At 39.6% G+C, this 24861-nt stretch overlaps 1 protein-coding gene across 2 annotated transcripts in view; it reads left to right on the top strand.

Annotated features, from left to right (window-relative positions):
• SACS (sacsin molecular chaperone) overlaps nt 1-19890 on the top strand; it is a 70583-nt gene extending 50693 nt beyond the window's left edge. For both annotated transcript variants that reach the window (XM_077809391.1, XM_077809401.1), the window contains one exon: nt 6648-19890. In XM_077809391.1, the coding sequence (XP_077665517.1) occupies nt 6648-18211 (11564 nt within the window). In that variant the 3' untranslated portion in view covers nt 18212-19890. The remainder of the gene's footprint in view (nt 1-6647) is intronic.
• The last annotated feature ends 4971 nt before the right edge of the window (nt 19891-24861 follow it).

Here is a 24861-nt window from a genome sequence, read left to right as displayed (position 1 = left end):
CGTGGGTGCACGCACACCTAGAATGGAATGGACATGAGCAACACACCTCGAAGAACAACAGTTATGTAAATTAGGTAACCGTTTTTTTCTGTTTCCAAATCTAGTCAATATCAGTTAGTGATAATCAATTCAGGATTAAAGCTGCAGTTTTCAGAGAGTTTTGTGTTCAGCAATAATAGCCATGTGTGCTCTAACACGGCATCGTGTTTATTCCGTCATGGATTAGGACCCAGTCCTGGCTGCTGATAGCTGCACACATTTCCTGGAGCAGGAACTCCAGATAGTTTGTCACATTGTGGGGAAGAACGTATTTTCCACGCCCCCCTGTTTCGCTGACTAGTCCACTCCACTCAGGGATGTGCTATTGGTTTGAATACTTCTGTTGCTTACGCTGCAGGATTCCCTCCAGCAGTCAGAAATAACACTTCCCTCTGCCAATAGGGAACCACAAGACCTGTTATGTCTTCCAAAATATGAAAGGCCTGAAATGGGAAAGAAAACGCATTTTCCTGGAAGGATCCTCCATATGGCAATTACTTAGGAAATTTTTATGAAGCAGTTTTGATTTTAAAATTACCATTGCTTATGTACTTCTGTAACTATGATAAACAAGGCTGCGTCAAGAGACAGCGTGATGACTGAAGCATCCCCTTCACAATATGTGTGGGTTTACATTAGAATTGTTATATTTTATGCCCTTGATGTTCCACAGTTATTAATTCTGTGCTCCTCCACAGAGCTACTTTCAACAATAACCCTCTGTTTCTTATAATATTTAAGGCCCATAACCTATACTACCTGCTGTTTTTCCGGAACTTGATCCCTGGCTCAGCATACTCTCAGGACCATTCCAAAAGAAAGCTTTTAACAGAATTACAGGGTTGGAAGGGACCTCAGGAGATCATCTAGTCCAACCCCCTGCTCAAAGCAGGACCAATCCCCATTTTTTGCCCCAGATCAACTTAACAGCCCTGTCAAGGTTCCTCCCCCACTCTGAACTCTAGGGTACAGATGTGGGGACCTGCATGAAAAACCTCCTAAGCTTATCTTTACCAGCTTAGGTCAAAACTTCCCCAAGGTACAAAATATTCCACCCGTTGTCCTTGGACTGGCCGCTACCGCCACCAAACTAATACTGGTTACTGGGGAAGAGCTGTTTGGACGCGCCCTTCCCCCCAAAATACTTCCCAAAACCTTGCACCCCACTTCCTGGACAAGGTTTGGTAAAAAGCCTCACCAATTTGCCTAGGTGACTACAGACCCAGACCCTTGGATCTTAAGAACAATGAACAATCCTCCCAACACTTGCACCCCCCCTTTCCTGGGAAATGTTGGATAAAAAGCCTCACCAATTTGCATAGGTGACCACAGACCCAAACCCTTGGATCTGAGAACAATGAAAAAGCATTCAGTTTTTTACAAGACTTTTAATAAAAAATAGAAGTAAATAGAAATAAAGAAATCCCCCCTGTAAAATCAGGATGGTAGATATCTTACAGGGTAATTAGATTCAAAAACATAGAGAACCCCTCTAGGCAAAACCTTAAGTTACAAAAAAGATACACAGACAGAAATAGTTATTCTATTCAGCACAATTCTTTTCTCAGCCATTTAAAGAAATCATAATCTAACACATACCTAGCTAGATTACTTACTAAAAGTTCTAAGACTCCATTCCTGGTCTATCCCCGGCAAAGACCCAGCATACAGACAGACACAGACCCTTTGTTTCTCTCCCTCCTCCCAGCTTTTGAAAGTATCTTGTCTCCTCATTGGTCATTTTGGTCAGGTGCCAGCGAGGTTACCTTTAGCTTCTTAACCCTTTACAGGTGAGAGGAGCTTTCCCCTGGCCAGGAGGGATTTCAAAGGGGTTTACCCTTCCCTTTATATTTATGACAAGCCCCCTCAAGGGTTGAGCTCACAACCCTGGGTTTAGCAGGCCAATGCTCAAACCACTGAGCTATCCCACCCCCCAAATGAAGAACACATGGTTGTTGTTCTTGAGAGGGCAGAGCAGCAGTTCCAGTACCAGAAGAAGAGGGATGAAAGACAGAACAATGGCAGGCTGACAGGCAGGAGGCAAGGTTGAGGCTCGCTGCCCAGCTGGAGGCGAATGTTTCAGCAATGGAGCAGGCCCTTGCACAGCAGTTCCTGGAACAGAAACGGTGGCTAAGGGAGGAGGACAGAGCCCAACAAAGATAACTGTTCCAGCAACTGCTATCTTAATGGCTGCAAGATCACTGGCTCCTGCTGCCTCTCCCACAGCATGTCCTGATGCCCCAGCAACATACCTTCAGCCCGGCAGTAGCTTGCACAACTCCATATTGGGGGAGCCCATACATTCAGTACTGGTGAGCAGCTGGGCTGGCAACTAAACCCTGTGGGGCCTTCCTTCCTCTTTGGTGGAAACCTCCACCTCCCTCACCTGCCACAAAGTGAGGGCTAAACATGTAAAGAAGGGGAAGGAGGATCTAGGGCCAGGGGACATGCAGTGGTAGGGGGATTGTGTTAGGTATTAACTATTTCCTGTTCTTTATTGGGGGGTGTTTGGTGTTGTAATGGCAGCTGGCCTGCCCAACACTGTGTGAGTGGTTTACTGTTTTCTGATCTGTTTACAAATAAAGAATGTTATATTTTCAAGAAAGTTTATTGCTGTTCAGTGCATCATATCATACACACAGGATCTGAGATAAAGGTAAAAACATATTAAGGAGTAGTTCTATTTGCTGGTCCCCTAACACAAATTTATTTTTTATCATGTCATCTGACTTACATTACATAGCAATTAAACCCACACCCCTCCCATGCACTGCCCCCTGCCAAAAATGAGCCACTAAGCACATTCGTACAGGTACTATTCCCCCTCTTCCATGGGGCCATGCAAGTCAATAATGTGAATGCACACAAAGTGTCTCTTACTTCTGCAGCACAGGTGCAACCAGCTCCCACAAGTGTGGCTGCACTTTCTGGCTGAGGGTACCAATCCCGTGTTCCCTCGCTGTCATAGATCCATTCAGGGGGAAATGGCTCACCTCTGGCCTCTAGGTTGTGAAGAGCACAGCAAGTCCAGTAATGCAGACCACATTAATTATATTGGCATCTAAATGGGTTTGTAAACACCTCCAACTTGATTTTAATCTGCCAAAAGCACATTCAACTACGATTTTACAGCTTCTTTGAGTATAATTAAACCTTTATTTGCCAGGGCCTCGGAAATCAGGATATGGTTTCATAAGCCAAGGCATAAGAGGTTATGTGGGGGTCCCCCAGAATAACAGTGTGTACAGTAACATCATTTATGTTAGTGTCATTTAGTAGGATTAGTAGGAATAGTGTTCCAGCCTGTCCCAAGAATGTAGACTCCCGAGCTGTGAAAAATTTCGGCATCGTGAACTTTTCCTGTACAGCCCACATTGACATTCATAAATCTCGCTCTGTGGTTCACTAGTGCCTGCATAACAGTGGAGTAATACCCTGCGCAGTTTATATACTCATGTGCTCCTCGAGAAGGGCATACTATGGGCACATGAGTCCCATCATTAGCACTGCCACAGTTACGAAACCCCACTCTCTCAAAGCCGTCAATTACCTCTGGAATATCTTTAGTGCCTGCCACCTTGGGGTAAACCTCAAGCCTCTGCCACCACTTTACCCATAGTCAGCTTTCCAACCCCAAACCAGTTGGCAATAGACCTGTAGCAATCTTGGGTAGCCAGCTTCCACACAGTTATAGCAACCTGCTTCTGGACTGGCAAGGATGACTTTGTGTATCTCTTTATGCTGGAGGGTGTGTCCAGGGAGGGGGCGGTTAAGAAGCTCACAAAGCTCTAGAAATGTTGCTTTTGTCATGCAAAAGTTCTGGATCTGCTGCTTCTCATCGCAGCTCTGCATGGCTATCTGGTCCCACCAGCCAGTCCTTGTGGCCATACACCAGAAGCAGTGCTAGTTGTACTGAGCAGCATTTGCCACTGAGAGTCTGTGATGCCAGGGTGCTCCTCCTCCTGCAGCTCCATCAGGAAGTCAGTGAGGTACCTTTGGTGGGACAGAAAACATTGCCAAAATGTCCACCAGCATCTTATAGATGCTCTGCCAGCTTCCTGATACATGCGTGAAAGTGCAAGCAAGAGAAGTTCATCCAAAGGTGCCTCTTCCTTGTTGCTGGCTCTGGTAGCTGGAAGTACGCAGAACAAAATGATTGCTCAGCAGGATTTGTTGGCAGACAGTTCAAATTTCCTGTAATGTGCAGGGTGATCAGCAGAGTTTTCCTACAGTGCGACACATTCCTAGGGCTAGAATCAGCGTTGTGGAGGGCGGTGCACTAGGCGCTCTGGGATACGGTTACTTTGACTCGGATCTGTAGTTTGACTCAGAGTCTGGATGCCAGAGCCCTAGGTTCGAGCACCAGTCAGAAAATTCTTAACCTAGGTTACAGTGCAATGTAGATGCTCAAGCTCAGGTTTCCCTGACACAGGTCAGCTGACTTGAGTCTCGCTATGTGTACATTGCTATGTAGAGCCTGTGTAAACTTGAAAGCTTGTCTTTCTCACAACAGAAATTGGTCTAATAAAAAACATTGCCTCACCGGCTTTGTACTTTCTGTAGTTATAGGTGACATATAAGATTGATGAAATGGAAAGAAGTTAACAAATTTTTTCTTATGTTTGTGCAGATAGTTTCTCCCTTTCTGAGAAAACCCCTATAACATTCTTGTTAACTGCTGGAAATGGCCCACCTTGATTATCACTACGAAAGGTTTTCTTCCCCCCCCCCCCCCCCCCCGCTCTCCTGCTGGTAATAGCTCATCTTAAGTGATCACTCTCCTTACAGTGTGTATGATAACACCCATTTTTTCATGTTCTGTGTGTATATAAATCTCCTCACTGTATTTTCCACTGAATGCATCCGATGAAGTGAGCTGTAGCTCACGAAAGCTTATGCTCAAATAAATTTGTTAGTCTCTAAGGTGCCACAAATACTCCTTTTCTTTTTGCCTGTAAACACCAACATTCAAAAGATCTAAATAAGAAACTTTTAAAGGATTTTAAAAACATCTGGATTTACTATGTAGAAGGCTGATTTCTATCAAATAGTTTTTAAAAAGTTTAAAAAATTGTTACTATACGGCACATTATTTTAAGAAAAATACATATTACAGTTGTTCACCCTATTCTCCTTTTATTTCACGATCACCATCTGCTTAGTATGCTACAGTAATACTTTGCACTTATATAGCACCTTTCATCCAAAGGTCTTAAAGTGCTTTGCAAAGCTAGGAACAGAGAGGCTAAGTGACTAGCCCATGGATACAGAGCAAGTTAGTGGCAGAGCCAGAACTGAAATAAGTGTTGACAGTCTCCTGCTTTAACCATGTAAACAAACTGCTAATAGTAATAAACATTAAAATTGCCTGTGTAACTTTTCCATGTAACTTGTCACTTCATGTTTCCTTTTTAATGTTCTTTTTCCTTATTTTGGACATCTATATTATATAAAATGACTTTTTGATAAAACCAATATTGATTACTGCATATGAATGTATATTATGTTGCAGAAATACATGATGCATTATATTTGTATGTAATTATTACAAAATTGTCTGTCACACATTTCATATTTGGTTTTAGAGTACAAGGATTAATGTAGTTTATTATATATATGTGGGAGAAAAGTAAAATGCTTTCATGATAATCTGTTACTGGAGTTGATGTTCTAATTTTTGTGCTGTCAAAGCCATGTCCCCACAGCTGTTTTGCTATAATTGGACTACTGCTTTTAGGGAAAGAGTTTTGTTAAGTAATTAGAGTAGGGATCTGAAATTCAACATTGGTGGGTTCTCCTATTTGTTCTGCCACTGTCTTGCAGTGCCATCATGGGAAATTGATTAATTTCCCTGTGCTTCAGTTTACCCATTTATCTATCTCACAGAAGTGTTGTAGGGTTTGACTATGATCTATTTATTTAGAATACCAATGTATATTTCAAAATATATTATTGTCAATAAAGACTGATTTATAGTAGACGTTTTTACACACACACACACACACACACGCACATATTTTTAACCTTAGATTCAGCATTTGCTATATAGTAGTTTTGTTGCAACCAAGTTTTTTTTTACTGACTGAAGGTTGACTGAAGCTTAGGCTAGTACCTAGGATGGTCCTGCTGTTTGCTCTAACCAATAGGTTACACTTCACATTGTTTCTAAAAATAAGTAACTGTTAATTGAATGGATAATGCCAAAAAAAATAGCCCCAAATAATCATTTTTCTGAGCCTTTCTGTTTGAGTTTAATCAAGCATAAAGGACAATCCCTACATGCACAGCTGTATTTTATATATTGAAAATTAACTCTACAGCTCTTTTTGTGTGCCCAAAGACTTTGTGCAAAACTAACATACTGATCAGTTGCAATCTGGTAATTATTTCTTGTACTAATATATAATGGACTTGATTTTAATCAACTCAGCAAAGTGAGATGAGACATTTGAGTTCAGGTCTGAAATCATCTTTGTGAACAAGTATAGAAATTGGGAAGTTTCCTGTCCTGCTTTTTCTGTTTCCTTTATGAAAAACGTTACAGAAAAAAAAGTATTTCTCCTGTTTTGCTTGATTTTCATGGAGTTATTGTTTTATTTCAATTTCAGGAAGACCATGCACTCAATTGCAGCTTCTGAACCCTGAACGATTTGCCCGGCTTATCAAAGAAGTTCTGAACACCTTGTGGCCTGGCAGAGATATGGTGGTACAATGGTATCCAGGTTCAGAAGATAAAAATCACCCATCTATTCCATGGCTTAAGATGGTCTGGAAGAATCTATATATACACTTTTCTGAAGACTTGACTATGTTTGATGACATGCCACTTATCCCGAAGATGCCGCTAGAGGAAGACCAGGTATTAGTGGAACTTATTAGACTTAGGACTCCACCTGCAATTATTTTAGAAGATGAATCTGAGACACAGCTTCCAGGATTTTTAGCTGACATCATTCAAAAACTTGGTGGTGGTGTTGTACTTAAGAAGCTAGATGCTTCTATACAGCATCCACTTTTAAAAAAATATGTGCATCCACCATTACCAGGTGCTGTTTTGCAGATAATGGAGAAACTGTCATGGCAAAAACTGTCCAGTCAAGTTTCATCATTACCTCCAGCACATAAAGATGCCCTTAGGGGATTCTTAGCTAGTTTAACTGATGTCAGTGAAAAAGAGAGAAGAATTATTCAGGAGCTACTGATATTTAAAAGAATTGAACAATCATCTGATGAAGGGGTCACTGTTTTTACTGGATTAAAAGGTTGTAAAGTGTTGCATCACACTGCCAAACTTCCACCTAGTCTGAGACTTTCTATTCCAATAATTGACAGCAGTGATGAAGCTACCATTCGTTTAGCTAACTTATTAAAAGTAGAACAGTTAAAGAGCACAGATTGTCTAAAGTTTATTATACAAGATATTCAAAATGACTTTTATTCTTATGATGAAACAATACAGATTATGCTCTGGGTTCTTGAAAATCTCACTTTCCTCAAAAATGAGAATACAGATGTGCTAGATTGGCTGACATCACTAAAATTTATTCAGATTTCACAAGGAAAGATAGTGTCAGCCAATGAACTTTTTGATCCTGAGGTAGAAGTACTGCAAAATCTGTTTTATGCTGAGGAGGAAATCTGCTTCCCACCTAGTATTTTTACAGCATCTTCAGATATTCTTCATTCTCTGAGACAAATAGGTTTAAAAAATGAAAGCGGTCTTGAAGAAAAAGACATTATGCAAGTGGCAAATAAAATTGAAAGTTTGCAAGGTGATTCTCACACAAGCCATGATGTACTATTAAGAAAAGCTAGAACTCTGTTAATGATTTTGAACAAAAATCATATGTTGCTGCAGTCAGCTGAAGCAAAATCAATGCTGAAAAAATTAAAATGGATTCCAGCATGTAAGGAAAGACCTCCAAACTATCCGGGATCATTGGTTTGGAAAGGAGACCTTTGTAATTTTTGTTCACCACCAGAAATGTGTAATATAGCTCATGCAATTTTAGTTGGTTCATCAGTTCCCTTTGTGGAAAGTGTCCATTTAAATATAGAAAAAGCACTTGGCATCTCCACCAAACCTGGCATAAAAGCAGTCTTAAAACACTTTAAAGTGGTGGTTGATTGGCACAGTTCTAAAACCTTTAGTGATGAAGATTATTACCAATTTCAGCATATCTTGCTTGAAATTTATGGATTTATGCATGATCACTTAGAAGAAGGTAAAGATGCTTTTAAAGCCTTGAAATTTCCCTGGGTCTGGACCGGTAAAACATTTTGTTCCCTTACCCAGGCAGTAATAAACTCAGTACCTGATCTTGATCTCCAGCCTTATCTGCATAGTGTGCCAAAAACTATGGCTAAATTCCACCAATTGTTTAAAAGTTGTGGATCAGTTGGGCAGTTGACACCAGACCACGTTTCCATGGTCATTCAGAAAATATATCTAAAGAGTGAGCAATCTCTCAGTGAAGAGGAGAGTAAACAAAATCTTCACATTATGCTGAATATTATAAGATGGCTATACAGCAGTCAGATTCCAGCAAGTCTGAATACACCTGTGCCTATATATTGTAGCAAATGTCCTTTTAAGCTTGTAATGAAACCAATTCATGAATGTTGTTATTGTGATATCAAAGTTGATGACTTAAATGATTTGCTTGAAGATTCTGTGGAACCAATAATTTTGGTGCATGAAGACATACCCATGAAAACTGCAGAGTGGTTAAATGTGCCATGCCTCAGTACAAGATTGATTAATCCAGAAAATATGGGATTTGAGCAATCTGGGCAAAGAGAACCTCTCACTGTAAGAATTAAAAACATTTTGGAGGAATACCCTTCTGTTTCAGATATCTTTAAAGAGCTACTTCAAAATGCTGACGATGCCAATGCAACAGAATGTAATTTCATGATTGACATGAGAAGAAATATGAATATAAGAGAGAATCTTTTGGATCCAGGAATGGCAGCATGTCATGGACCAGCTTTGTGGTCATTCAACAATTCTGAATTTTCTGACTCAGATTTTCTAAATATAACTCGATTAGGTGAGTCTCTAAAAAGAGAAGAAGTTGATAAAGTCGGGAAATTTGGACTAGGGTTCAACTCTGTTTATCACATCACTGATATTCCTATCTTTATGAGTCGAGAATTCATGATAATGTTTGATCCAAACATTAACCATCTCAGTAAACATATTAGAGATAAATCTAATCCTGGGATCAAGATTAACTGGAGTAAGCAACAGAAAAGGCTGCGAAAATTTCCTAACCAATTCAAGCCATTTATAGGTGTGTTTGGTTGTCAGCTACCATTGACTGTGGAGGCTCCTTACAGTTATAAAGGAACACTTTTCAGACTTTCCTTTAGAACTCAGCAGGAGGCTAAAATGAGTGAAGTCAGCAGTACTTGCTACAATACAGCAGACATTTACTCTCTTGTGGATGAGTTTAGCATTTGTGGTCATAGACTGATAATATTCACTCAGAGTGTAAATTCAATGGTTCTGAAATATTTGAAAGTTGAGGAAGCTGACCCTGGTGTAGCACAAGATACAGTGACTATTAAAAAAAGTCTATGTTCCTCCAAAGCATTGACTGCACCTGTTGTAAGTGTTTTAAAGGAAGCGGCTAAACTGATGAAGACTTGCAGCAGCAGTAATAGAAAGCTTCCCACTGAAACACCAAAGTCTTCATGCATCCTACAGATAATAGTAGAAGAATTTCATCATGTATTTAGACGGATCGCTGATTTACAGTCTCCACTTTTCAGAGGTCCAGAAGATGATCCATCTTCTCTCTTCGAAATGGCTAAATCTGGACAGATGAAAAGGGCAGCTGAAGAACTGCCACAAAAAACAGTAGATTCTACAACTTGGCTCATATGTTCTTGCATGGATACTGGTGATGCTTTAAAATTTTCATTACACGAAAATGGACGAAGACTAGGTCTTGTCCCCTGTGGTGGAGTAGGAGTACTGCTGTCTGAAACTCAGGACCAAAAGTGGATTGTGAAACCTAATTGCAATAGCATTGGGGAAGTATTCTGCTATTTACCTCTACGAATAAAAACAGGTTTACCTGTTCACATCAATGGCTGTTTTGCTGTTACTTCAAATCGAAAAGAGATCTGGAAAACAGACACAAAAGGAAGATGGAACACATTATTCATGAGGCATGTTATTGTAAAAGCCTATTTAGAAGCACTTTGTGTTTTACGTGACATGACAGTCAATGGCGAGCTAGCTGACTACAGTTACTATGCAGTGTGGCCAGATCCTGACTCAGTGCATGATGATTTTTCTGTCATATGTCAAGGATTTTATGAAGATATAGCTCATGCAAAAGGCAAAGAAGGAATCAAAGTGTTCTCTGATGGTTCATCTTGGGTTTCCATGAAGAATGTGAGGTTTTTAGATGATTCAATACTGAAACGTCCAGACATTGGACCTGCAGCCTTTAAGATCTTCCTCAAATATCTTAAAAAAACTGGATCAAAAAATCTTTGTGCTGTGGAGCTTCCATCTTGGATAAAGGCAGGGTTCGAAGAAGCAGGATGTAAATATATACTACTAGAGAACACTTTCTCTGAGAGACAGTTCTTTTCTGAAGTCTTTTTCCCGAACATTCAGGAGATTGATGCAGAGCTGCGTGATCCTTTGATGCGTTATGTTCTGAATGAAAAGGTTGAGGAGTTCTCAGGAATTCTTCGTGTTACTCCCTGTATTCCTTGTTCTTTGGATAAACATTCTTTGGTTATACCTTCAAGATTGATCCACCCTGAAGGAAGAGTTGCAAAGTTGTATGATGCTAAAGATGGAAGATTTCCTTATGGCAGCAGTCAGGATTACCTTAATCCAGTTATCTTGGTTAAACTTGTTCAGTTAGGTATGGCTAAGGATGACGTTCCATGGGAAGACCTAATAGAACGTGCAGAATCAGTAGCCGCAATTAATAGGAATGATCATGTTGCAGCCTGTCTCAGAAGCAGCATTATATTAAGCCTCATTGATGAAAAATTAAAATGTAGAGATCCTAGAGCTAAAGAATTTGCTGCAAAATGTCAGACAATTCCTTTCCTCCCATTCCTCACAAAACCAGCCGGCTTCTCATTGCACTGGAAGGGTAGTGACTTTCAGCCTGAAACAATGTTTTCAGCAACTGACCTTTTCACTGCTGATCATCAAGATATTGTTTGTCTTTTACAACCAGTTCTTAATGAAAATTCCCATTCCTTTAAAGGTTGTGGAGCCATATCATTAGCTGTCAAAGATTTCTTGGGTTTGCTTAAGAAACCAACCGTTAACATGGTCATAAATCAGTTGCAAGAAATTGCAAAGTCATTTGATGGAATTACATTGTATCAGGAGAATATCACCAATGCTTGTTACAAATACCTCCATGAAGCAATGCTACAAAATGAAACAACAAAAGCAGTGATCATTGAAAAGTTGAAAAATTTTAGTTTCATTCTTGTTGAGAGTGTGTATGTTAACCCAACAAAAGTGTGTTTTCATTTGAACTTTGAAGCAACACCGTATCTTCATCAATTGCCTAATAAATATAAAAATAGTTTCCGTGAACTATTTGAAAGTGTAGGTGTAAGACATGCTTTTACAGTTGAAGATTTTGCCTTAGTTCTTGAGTCTGTAAATCATGAGAGGGGAAACAAGCAGCTAACAGAAGAGAATTTTCAGCTTTGTAGGAGAATCATTAGTGAAGGAATATGGAGTCTCATTAGAGAGAAGAAGCAAGAATTATGTGAGAAAAAATATGGTGAGATTTTGTTACCAGATACGCATCTAGCACTTTTACCTGCTAAAACTTTGTGTTACAATGACTGTCCTTGGATAAAAGTTAAAGATACAACTGTAAAATACTGTCATGCTGATATCCCTAGAGAAGTTGCAGTGAAGCTTGGTGCAGTACCCAAGCGACATAAAGCTTTAGAAAGATATGCCTCTAATATCTGTTTTACTACTCTTGGGACTGAGTTTGGACAAAAAGAAAAATTGACAAGTAGAATTAAAAGCATTCTTAATGCCTATCCCTCTGAAAAAGAAATGCTGAAAGAGCTCCTTCAGAATGCAGATGATGCAAAAGCTACAGAAATCTGTTTTGTGTTTGATTCTAGACAACATCCAGTTGATAGAATATTTGATGAGAAATGGGCACCACTTCAAGGTCCAGCACTATGTGTTTACAACAATCAGCCTTTTACAGAGGATGATATAAGAGGAATTCAGAACCTTGGAAAAGGTACTAAAGAAGGAAATCCATGTAAAACTGGACAATATGGTATAGGATTCAATTCTGTGTATCACATTACTGACTGCCCTTCTTTCATATCTGGTAATGATATACTCTGTATCTTTGATCCCCATGCTAGATATGCACCAGGTGCAACTTCAGTAAGTCCTGGACGCATGTTTAGAGATTTAGATGCAGATTTCAGAACACAATTCTCAGATGTACTGGACCTTTATTTAGGAAATCACTTTAAAATGGATAATTGTACAATGTTTAGGTTTCCACTTCGAAATGCAGAAATGGCAAATGTGTCAGAAATTTCCCCAGTTCCATGTTCAGATAGAATGGTCCAAAACCTCCTGGATAAGCTGCGTACAGATGGAGCAGAACTTCTAATGTTTTTGAATCACATGGAAAAAATTTCCATTTGTGAAATAGAAAAAACAACTGGAGCATTGAATGTGTTATATTCTGTAAAGGGCAAAATCACTGATGGAGACAGATTGAAACGGAAGCAATTCCATGCATCTGTAATTGACAGCGTAACTAAAAAAAAGCAGTTAAGTGAAATACCTGTGCAACAAATTACTTACACTATGGATACTGAAGACTCTGAAGGGAACCTTACATCTTGGTTAATTTGCAACAGGTCAGGTTTTTCAGCTATGGAAAAGGTATCGAAGAGCGTTATATCAGCTCACAAGAATGAAGATATAACCCTTTTTCCACGTGGAGGAGTAGCTGCTTGCATTACTCACAATTACAAAAAACCACATAGGGCATTTTGTTTCTTACCCTTATCATTAGAAACCGGGTTACCTTTTCATGTGAATGGACATTTTGCTCTAGATTCTGCCAGAAGAAATCTGTGGCGGGATGATAATGGAGTTGGAGTAAGAAGTGACTGGAATAATAGCCTAATGACAGCACTAATAGCACCAGCCTATGTTGAACTACTGATTCAGCTGAAAAAACGTTACTTTCCAGGCACTGATCCTACAGTATCAGTACTGCAAAACACACCTGTTCATGTTGTGAAAGACACTTTAAAAAAGTTTTTGTCTTTCTTCCCAGTTAACAGACTTGATCTGCAGCCAGATTGGTATTGCTTAGTGAAAGCAGTTTACAGCTGCATTCATGAAGATTTGAAACGCCTTTTACCTGTTGTGCGGGCTCCAAATATTGATGGTTCTGATTTACATTCTGCAGTGATCATTATTTGGGTTAACATGTCTACCTCGAACAAAGGTAGGCCATTCTTTGACAATTTGCTACAAGATGAGTTGCACCACCTCAAAAATGTAGAGTACATCACAACACGTAAGACAGTGGCAGAAAATGTTTATAGACTCAAACACCTACTTTTAGAAATTGGATTCAATTTGGTATATAACTGTGATGAAACTGCAAATCTTTACCATTGTCTTGTAGATGCAGATATTCCTGTCAGCTATGTGACTCCTACTGATGTCCGACTTTTTTTGATGACCTTTTCTTCTCCAGACTCCAATTGCCACATTGGAAAATTGCCTTGTCGTCTTCAACAGACAAATCTGAAACTCTTTCACAGTCTAAAACTTCTGGTTGACTATTGCTTTAAGGATGCTGAAGAAAATGAAGTCCAAATTGAGGGATTGCCACTACTTATTACACTTGACAATGTCTTGCAAGTTTTTGATTCAAAGCGGCCAAAGTTCTTAACAACATATCATGAACTGATTCCATCTCGCAAGGATCTGTTTATGAACACTCTATATTTGAGATACAGTAATATTTTACTTAGCTGTGATGTAGCAAAAGCTTTCGATATCACAAGTTTTGCTGATTTGTTATCATCCATGTTGCCTAGAGAATATAAAACCAGAAGTTGTGTGCGATGGAAAGAAAATTTTGCAAGTGAATCTTGGCTTAAAAATGCATGGCATTTTATCAGTGAATCTGTAAATGTTAAGGAAGACCAAGAAGATATGAAACCAAAATTTGATGATGTTGTTGATACTTTGAAAGATTGGGCTTTGCTTCCAGGTACAAAGTTTACTGTCTCAGTCAATCAGCTTGTAGTGCCAGAGTGTGATGTCTTGTTGCCTCTCAGCTTAATGCATATAGCTTTTTTCCCAAATGCTCAGAGTGATAAAGTTTTCCATGCTTTAATGAAAACTGGTTGTATTCAGCTTGCTTTGAACAAAATATGCTCCAAAGATAATGTTTTAGTGTCTCTGTTGTCAGGATATACAGCAAATATAGATAATCCATCAAGCATTCTGAAAGCCATACATTATATGGTCCAGACCTCAACATTTAAGACTGAAAAATTAGCAGAAAGTGATTTTGAGGCCCTCCTAATGTACTTCAGTTGCCATTTAAGTAATTTGATGTCACAGGATGACATCAAAATTTTAAAGTCTCTCCCATGCTATAAATCCATTAGTGGTCGATACATCAGTATTTCAAAATGTGGAACATGTTACATACTCACAAAAAGTATTCCTTCAGTTGAAGTGGATAGGTGGACACAGTCAACTTCATCTGCCTTTCTTGAAGAAAAAATTAACTTGAAAGACTTGTATACTGTGCTTGGTTGTGTCCCTGTAGATGATCTTGAAGTGTATTTGAAGCATCTTTTACCAAAGGTTGAAAGTCTGTCTTATGATGCAAAGATAGAACACCTGATCTACTTAAAGAACAGACTCTCTGGCATTGAGGAATTTTCAGAAATAAAGGAACAGCTGTTTGAAAAGCTGGAAAGCTTTTTGATAATTCACGATGCAAGCAATAGACTAAAACCTGCAAAACATTTTTATGACAGAACTGTAAAAGTCTTTGAAGTTATGCTTCCTGAAAAATTGTTCATACCTCAAGATTTCTTTAAGAGACTGGAACAACTCACAAAACCGAAGAATCAAGGGGCATTCCTTACATCATGGGTAACATTCCTGCGGAATATAGGACTAAAATACATTATTTCCCAGCAACAGTTACTACAGTTTGCTAAGGAGATCAGTATGAGAGCTAACACAGAAAGCTGGTCTAAGGAAACACTGCAAAGTACAGTTGATGTCCTCCTTCATCACATATTCCAAGAAAGAACTGATTTATTATTGGGAAACTTTCTAAAAGAATTATCTTTAATTCCTTTTTTGTGCCCCGAGCGTGCTCCTGCTGAAATTGTCAGATTTCATCCTCAGTATCAAGAGGTTAATGGAACACTCCCTCTTATAAGGTTCAGTGGAGCACAAGTAAACCCTAAATTCAAACAGACGGATGTGTTACAATTGCTGTGGACTTCGTGTCCTATTCTTCCTGAAAAAGCAACACCTTTAAGTATCAAGGAACAGGAAGGAAGCAGTCTTGGTCCACAAGAACAGCTTGAGCAGGTTTTAACTATGCTTAATGTTAACTTGGATCCTCCTCTGGACAAAGTTATCAATAACTGCAGAAATATATGCAATATAACAACTTTAGATGAGGACATGGTGAAAACTAGAGCTAAGGTACTAAGGAGTATCTATGAATTTCTCAGTACAGAGAAAAGGGAATTCCGCTTTCAGCTTCGAGGGGTTGCTTTTGTGATGGTGGAAGAAGGTTGGAAGCTCCTGAAGCCTGAGGAGGTAGTAATAAATCTTGAGTATGAATCTGATTTTAAACCTTACCTTTACAAACTTCCTTTAGAACTTGGCACCTTCCACCAGTTATTTAAACACTTAGGTACTGAAGATGTTATTTCAACAAAGCAGTATGTTGAGGTTCTAAGTCGCATATTCAAGAACTCTGAAGGAAAACAATTGGATCCTAATGAAATGCGCACAGTTAAAAGAGTTGTTTCTGGTCTGTTTAAAAGTCTGCAAAATGATTCTGTTAAGGTTAGAAATGACCTTGAGAATGTGAGAGATCTGGCCCTTTACCTTCCCAGTCAAGATGGCAGATTGGTAAAATCAAGTATCTTAGTTTTTGATGATGCGCCACATTACAAAAGTAGAATACAGGGTAACATTGGTGTGCAGATGCTTGTTGATCTTAGCCAGTGTTATTTAGGAAAAGATCATGGTTTTCACACTAAGCTGATAATGCTGTTTCCTCAGAAACTGAGGCCTCGCCTACTTAGCAGTATTCTTGAAGAACTGTTAGATGAAGAGTCTCCCAAAACATGTCAGTTTGGAGCATTATGTTCTCTACAGGGACGGTTGCAGTTACTATTATCTTCTGAACAGTTTATCACAGGACTCATTAGAATTATGAAGCATGAAAATGACAATGCTTTCCTAGCCAATGAAGAAAAGGCCATAAGACTGTGCAAAACCTTGCGAGAAGGCTTGAAAGTTTCCTGTTTTGAGAAGTTGCAAACAACATTAAGGGTTAAAGGTTTTACTCCTATTCCCCACAGTAAAAGTGAAACATTCGCTTTTTTAAAGAGATTTGGGAATGCAGTAATACTGCTTTATATACAGCACTCTGACAGCAAAGACATAAATTTTCTCTTAGCATTAGCAATGACCCTGAAATCTGCAACTGACAATCTAATTTCTGATACCTCATATTTAATTGCCATGTTGGGTTGCAATGATATTTACAGAATTAGCGAGAAGCTTGACAGTTTAGGAGTGAAGTATGACTCCTCAGAACCATCAAAACTTGAATTACCTATGCCTGGAACTCCTATACCAGCTGAAATTCATTACACTCTCCTTATGGATCCAATGAATGTGTTTTATCCAGGTGAATATGTTGGTTACCTTGTTGATGCTGAAGGTGGTGATATATATGGATCATACCAACCAACATATACATATGCAATCATTGTACAAGAAGTAGAAAGGGAAGATGGTGAAAATTCCAGTTTTCTAGGTAAGATTTATCAGATCGATATTGGATATAGTGAGTATAAAATAGTGAGCTCTCTTGATTTATACAAGTTTTCAAGACCTGATGAAAGTTCTCAGAGTAGGGACAGTGCACCATCTACCCCAACTAGTCCTACAGAATTTCCAGCACATGGACCTAGGACAGTTCCTCCTCTTTTCTCTGGTAGAGAGAGCCACAAAACAACATCTTCAAAACATCACTCTCCCAAAAAGATTAAGCTGAATTCTTTGCCAGAAATATTAAGAGAAGTGACATCAGTGATTGAACAGGCTTGGAAACTTCCAGAATCTGAAAGGAAAAAGATTATTAGAAGGCTATATCTTAAGTGGCATCCAGATAAAAATTCAGAGAATCTTGATATAGCCAATGAAGTTTTCAAACATTTACAGAATGAGATTAACAGACTAGAAAAACAGGCCTTTATAGATCAAAATACAGACAGAGCATCAAGACGAACATTTTCATCTTCAGCATCTCGATTTCAGTCAGATAAATTTTCATTTCAAAGATTTTATACTTCGTGGAATCAAGAAGCAACGAGCCATAAATCTGAAAGGCAACAGTATAAAGAAAAGTGTCCATCTTCTACAGGGCCATCTTACTCTGCACGTTTCTTTGTACCACCCACATTCAAGTCTGTTGGTAATCCTGTGGAAGCACGTAGATGGCTTAGGCAAGCTCGAGCAAACTTTTCAGCTGCAAGAAATGACCTTCATAAAAATGCTAATGAATGGGTGTGCTTCAAATGCTATCTCTCCACAAAGTTAGCCTTGATTGCAGCTGACTATGCCGTAAGGGGTAAATCAGATAAAGATGTAAAACCAACTGCACTTGCACAAAAAATAGAGGAATATAGTCAACAACTTGAAGGACTTACAAATGATGTTCACACACTGGAAGCTTATGGAGTAGATAGCTTAAAAACTCGATACCCTGATTTGCTTCCCTTTCCACAGATTCCAAATGACAGGTTCACTTCTGAAGTTGCCATGAGAGTGATGGAGTGTGCTGCTTGTATCATAATAAAACTTGAAAACTTTATACAACAAAAAGTGTGAGAGATTTGAAAGTTAGAAAATTGTACTCTCAAGAACTAGATATTTAATGTGATGGGATACAAATGTAATTTACATGTACAGATTACTGTATTTCTGAGAAGTTACACTTATCAAACAGCTTAGAAATACAGTGCGCATAATTGGATGGTACTGAAGTATTTAGAATTGAAATTAATGTAAGAAAACTTTTTTTTAATTGAGTCTACTGTATAAGCAAACTGTAAAACGTGAATATTTAAAAATTTGCAGGGAGATTGTGCTGCAAAAAGTAGCTGTCTGTACAGTACATTGATTAAAATTGAACTGCACTTTATGTAACCAAAGCTTAGTGGTATGTTAGATAAAGCTTGTATATAAACTTAGATTTTATTTCATTTAATATTATGCTTCCAAAAACGTGGTGTCACCTTTTGAATATACTGATCAGACTGGACAAATTACTAAATGAAAATCATAAAATAACTTTGGAGAGGAGTCACTCCAGAGCATTTCTTTATTCTTTATCTTCCGTGGATATTGATGTTTCTCATAGTAGTATTCTTATCAGCTGGATCTGATTATCAGTTTGCTGCAGTATTACATCCTGAACATTTAAAGGATAATACAGTACTTTTGAAGTGGTACAGTATTTTAATCCTGATTAATATTACTTAACTTAACATACAACATCATGTAGTGCATTGAATGCATTTACTTAATTGTAATATAATTAGGTATTTAATTTACATTTTCTGTTTAAAAGCCTGTGATTGTTTATTTAATGAAAACTGCATGTTGATAACCTAGGATAGGTGACCATTAATGTACAGAGTTTTATGAAGGGATTTTGAAAACTATACACCAAAACTAGTTTCTCAAATGTCTAAATGCTTGAGTTTCATATTTCTGTATATATATGTATGTATATTTTCCACAAACAAACATTGGAAATATAGTACAACTTGGGAATCCATTATTTGGTATATAGCAGGCAATATCTTTTGTTACATGTCAGAAGGTGCTGCAATGTAATGTTCTTTTTACTTTGTCTTTCACCATGGCACCAGAGATGTTTGATTTTTAGTTCACTTTCTTTTATAAATTGTAATACTTCTGGTAATGTCATGTAATGTACTCAACGTTAGCTATTTGTAAGGAATTATGGGAACTTGTAAATAGGATTTTTGTTTGTTTTTTGTTCCAAATCTACCACATTAAACATAAATATTCATCATTTCCCAATGACACAAGTGTCATAACTGTTTACTTGCTACCACAGTGAAACTGTAATTTCACTTACAGAATGTAAAGGCAAACAGATAATAACATGATGTTACAGGGGTGCTGTGCATGCAGCAGCATTGTAATCCAAAAGAGGAAATCTGACAAAGGCTTTTTCAGTTTCATGCACATAAATAAGGGCTTGTTATGTTCAGAAATCTCACAAGTAATTATTGGTAATAGGAAGAAATTACACTGTTTGGAAAACTGTATTGCTTCTGGTTGTGAAACCTTGTGGTTATTTCTGCTGTTATATTAAGTGCCATAACTTTAATAAAGAAAAATGCAAACACATACTTCAATCTGGTGTGTCTTGGATTTATAAATTAGCCCAGTTTTAACCAACAATTTCAAGCCTACTTTTAGCTAAATGTATAATTACTCCATTTTGGTTCAATCTAAACAGTTGTACAGTTTGCATCAGCATATTAACAAGAAAATTATGCAGATGAATGCTTTTTTACTTGTAAAGGTTCATATGCCACATTTCGTAGTTCATTGAAACCCGTGTAATTTTTGCTGATTTTGAGCAATAACTAGCAATCAGGTAAAACGAAAAACTAGGTGTGCTCATGAAATAAAGTAGCTTATTCACAGGTTTTAAACAGGTAGTATTAACGATCAGGTAATTTTTATGGTAATTATTAGATGAAAAAGTGTTCAATGTATGCAGGATGTTTAAGCACGTCATTAAAATTACTAGCAACATGAAAAAAATTGTTTAAAGTATTTTTCATTCTAAATTAATGTAAAATACCACCATATGGAATAGTACTAAGAAAGCATCATAGGAGGAATTTGAATACTATTCAAGGATTTTTTCAGGGAGAATCTTTTAAATAAAGAGTAAGGAGTGAAAAATATGTGCTTGCCTCATAAAAACAATGTTATGAACCCTTTAAAACAAATGTGCAACATTTTACTGAATTAGCTTTGTTAGTCATATTTTATATATTACTGAGTGCTGACAATGTGCTAGAGAAAAACCAGTTCTTGCCTTGAATGGCTTAAATCTTAAACTTTAGATGTTGAACTGGGGCAAGCAAAAAGTCTGAATATACAGAAAAATCTACACATTGCCAGTGATGTTGACAGTTTCATCCTGGTATAATGCAGCCAATAAGCTATAACATTTGTGTATGCATATACTAAGGCATGTTTAGGTATCTGCTGCTCCTAACTGGTGCCTATGGTATTAATATTCATAGATTCGTAGATATTAAGGTCAGAAGGGACCATTATGATCATCTAGTCTGACCTCCTGCACAATGCAGGTCACAGTATCTCACCCACCCACTCCTGCAATAAACCTCTAACCTATATCTGAGCTATTGAAGTCCTCCCATCACGGTTTTAAAGACTTCAAGGAGCAGAGAATCTTCCAGCAAGTGACCTGTGCCCCATGCTACAGAGGAAGGCGAAAAACCTCCAGGGCCTCTTCCAATCTGCCCTGGAGGAAAATTCCTTCCCGACCCTGTCAAGGTTCCTCCCCCACTCTGAACTCTAGGGTACAGATGTGGGGACCTGCATGAAAAACCTCCTAAGCTTATCTTTACCAGCTTAGGTCAAAACTTCCCCAAGGTACAAAATATTCCACCCGTTGTCCTTGGACTGGCCGCTACCACCACCAAACTAATATTGGTTACTGGGGAAGAGCTGTTTGGACGCGTCCTTCCCCCCAAAATACTTCCCAAAACCTTGCACCCCACTTCCTGGACAAGGTTTGGTAAAAAGCCTCACCAATTTGCCTAGGTGACTACAGACCCAGACCCTTGGATCTTAAGAACAATGAACAATCCTCCCAACACTTGCACCCCCCCTTTCCTGGGAAATGTTGGATAAAAAGCCTCACCAATTTGCATAGGTGACCACAGACCCAAACCCTTGGATCTGAGAACAATGAAAAAGCATTCAGTTTTTTACAAGAAGACTTTTAATAAAAAATAGAAGTAAATAGAAATAAAGAAATCCCCCCTGTAAAATCAGGATGGTAGATATCTTACAGGGTAATTAGATTCAAAAACATAGAGAACCCCTCTAGGCAAAACCTTAAGTTACAAAAAAGATACACAGACAGAAATAGTTATTCTATTCAGCACAATTCTTTTCTCAGCCATTTAAAGAAATCATAATCTAACACATACCTAGCTAGATTACTTACTAAAAGTTCTAAGACTCCATTCCTGGTCTATCCCCGGCCAAGACCCAGCATACAGACAGACCCAAACCCTTTGTTTCTCTCCCTCCTCCCAGCTTTTGAAAGTATCTTGTCTCCTCATTGGTCATTTTGGTCAGGTGCCAGTGAGGTTACCTTTAGCTTCTTAACCCTTTACAGGTGAGAGGAGCTTTCCCCTGGCCAGGAGGGATTTCAAAGGGGTTTACCCTTCCCTTTATATTTATGACACGCCCCCCCAAATCTCAGCTAGGGTGAAACACTGGCTGGGATTTCTTCCTGGAGCTCTAGGAAAAATAGAGTTAATAAGACACATGCATCTCTAAATATACTACCAAGTACATAAAGACTAACGATATTTTCCACATCTCAAGGACGATTTTAACCAGTTGATTCTGGGAAACTTTCACGGGAGAGTGCATCAGCCGCTTTGTTAGAAGCTCCTGAGATGTGTTGGATGTCGAAATCAAAATCTTGGAGAGCTAAACTCCACCGAAGAAGTTTTTTGTTAGTTTCTTTGACGGTGTGAAGCCACTTTAGTGCAGCATGGTCGGTTTGCAGGTGGAAACGCCGTCCCCAAACATATGGGTGTAGCTTTTCCAGAGCGTAGACAATGGCATAACATTCTTTTTCAGTGACTGACCAGTTGCTTTCCCTCTCAGACAGCTTTTTGCTGAGAAACACTACAGGGTGGAATTCTTGATCAGGTCCTTTCTGCATTAAAACTGCTCCCACACCACGCTCGGATGCATCTGTGGTTACTAGGAACGGTTTGTCAAAGTCTGGGGCCCTTAGTACGGGGTCAGACATGAGTGTCGCTTTAAGCTTGTTAAAGGCCTTCTGACACTTTCCGGTCCACTGAACAGCATTTGGCTGTTTCTTTTTGGTTAGGTCTGTCAGTGGGGCAGCGATTTGGCTGTATTGCGGTACAAATCGTCTGTAATAACCGGCCAAGCCTAAGAAGGATTGAACCTGTTTCTTTGACTTTGGGACAGGCCACTTTTGGATAGCATCCACTTTGGCCTGTAGGGGGCTGATAGTTCCTTGACCCACCTGGTGTCCAAGGTAAGTCACTCTGTTTAGGCCTATTTGACACTTCTTAGCCTTAACAGTTAGTCCTGCCTCCCTTATGCGCTCAAGGACTTTTTGTAGATGTTCCAGGTGGTCTGCCCAGGAATCCGAAAATATGGCCACATCGTCAAGGTAGGCGACTGCATATTCTCCTAATCCCGCTAGGAGACCATCTACAAGTCTTTGGAAAGTGGCGGGTGCATTTCGCAGCCCGAAAGGGAGTACATTAAATTCATACAGCCCGAGATGTGTGATGAAGGCTGACCTTTCCTTGGCAGATTCATCTAGCGGTACCTGCCAGTACCCCTTGGTTAAGTCCAAGGTAGAGATGAACTGGGCCCGTCCCAGTTTCTCTAATAGTTCATCTGTGCGTGGCATTGGATAGTTGTCTGGGCGAGTTACAGCATTTAGCTTACGGTAGTCCACGCAAAAACGTATTTCCCCATCTGGTTTGGGAACTAGAACCACTGGAGATGCCCATGCACTTTCAGAAGGGCGGATTACACCCATCTATAACATATCCTGGATCTCCCGTTCTATAGCAGTTTTAGCTTGAGGAGACACCCGGTAAGGGTGGACCCTAATTGGGTGAGCATTACCTATGTCAATGGAGTGGTATGCCCGTTCAGTCAGTCCTGGGGTGGCTGAGAACGTTGGCGCGTAGCTAGTGCACAGCTCCTGGATCTGCTGTCGCTGCATACGCCCAAGGGTCATGGAGAGGTTCACCTCTTCCACACCACCACCACTTTTCCCTTCGTAGTAGACACCTTCGGGCCACTCAGCATCGTCTCCTCCGTGGGCTGTAAACTGACAAACCTTTAATTCTCTGGAATAAAAGGGCTTTAGAGAATTAATATGGTACACCTTAGGCTTTCGGTTGGAGGTGGGGAATGCTATGAGATAATTAACAGCTCCCAGGCGCTCCTGGACCGTGAATGGCCCTTCCCACGATGCTTCCATTTTATGGGCCTGGAGCGCCCTTAAGACCATGACCTGGTCTCCTACTTTGAAGGAACGCTCTCTGGCATGTTTATCATACCAGGCTTTTTGCTCTTTTTGAGCATCCTGTAAGTTTTCTCTAGCAAGGGCTAAAGAGGTTCGGAGGGTGTTTTGTAGGTTGGTTACAAAGTCCAGAATGTTAGTTCCTGGAGAAGGTGTAAATCCCTCCCATTGCTGCTTCACCAACTGCAATGGCTCCTTAACCTCACGGCCATATACAAGTTCAAATGGGGAAAACCCTAAACTGGGATGTGGTACAGCTCTGTAGGCAAAGAGCAACTGCTGCAACACTAGGTCCCAATCATTGGAGTGCTCATTTACGAATTTATGTATCATGGCCCCCAAAGTTCCATTAAACTTCTCCACCATGCCATTTGTTTGATGGTGGTAAGGAGTGGCAACCAAGTGATTTACCCCATGAGCTTCCCAAAGGTTTTTCATAGTTCCTGCCAGGAAATTAGTCCCTGCATCTGTGAGGATGTCGGAGGGCCAATCTACCCTGGCAAAAATGTCTGCTAGTGCCTGGCACACACTTTTAGCCCTGGTGTTGCTTAGAGCTACTGCTTCCGGCCATCGGGTGGCAAAATCCATGAAAGTCAGTATGTACTGCTTTCCTCTGGCTGTCTTTTTCGGAAAAGGACCCAGAATATCCACAGCTACTCGCTGAAATGGAACTTCAATGATGGGGAGTGGCTGGAGAGGGGCTTTGACCTGGTCTTGGGGTTTTCCCACTTTTTGGCACACCTCACAAGACTGGACATAGGTAGAAACATCCTTGCCCATTCCCTCCCAGTGGAATGACCCCCCCAAACGGTCTTTGGTCCTGTTCACCCCAGCATGGCCACTAGGGTGATTGTGGGCTAAGCTCAAGAGCTTGGCCCGGTATTTAGTTGGGACTACCAACTGTCTCTGAGGATGCCAGTCTTCCTGGTGTCCCCCAGAAAGAGTTTCCTTGTATAGAAGTCCTCTTTCTACAACAAACCTGGATCAATTAGAAGAGCTGAGAGGCGGTGGGTTGCTCCGTGCCGCCGTCCAAGCTCTCTGGAGGCTTTCATCTGCTTCCTGTTCGGTCTGGAACTGTTCCCTTGATGCTGGAGACATCAGTCCCTCATTGGATTGTGGACCTAGGCTTGGTCCCTCTGGAAGC

The sequence above is a fragment of the Eretmochelys imbricata genome, chromosome 1 (assembly GCF_965152235.1).
Source record: "Eretmochelys imbricata isolate rEreImb1 chromosome 1, rEreImb1.hap1, whole genome shotgun sequence".
NCBI lineage: Eukaryota > Metazoa > Chordata > Testudines > Cheloniidae > Eretmochelys > Eretmochelys imbricata.
This window is presented reverse-complemented; position numbering and strand designations above follow the sequence as displayed.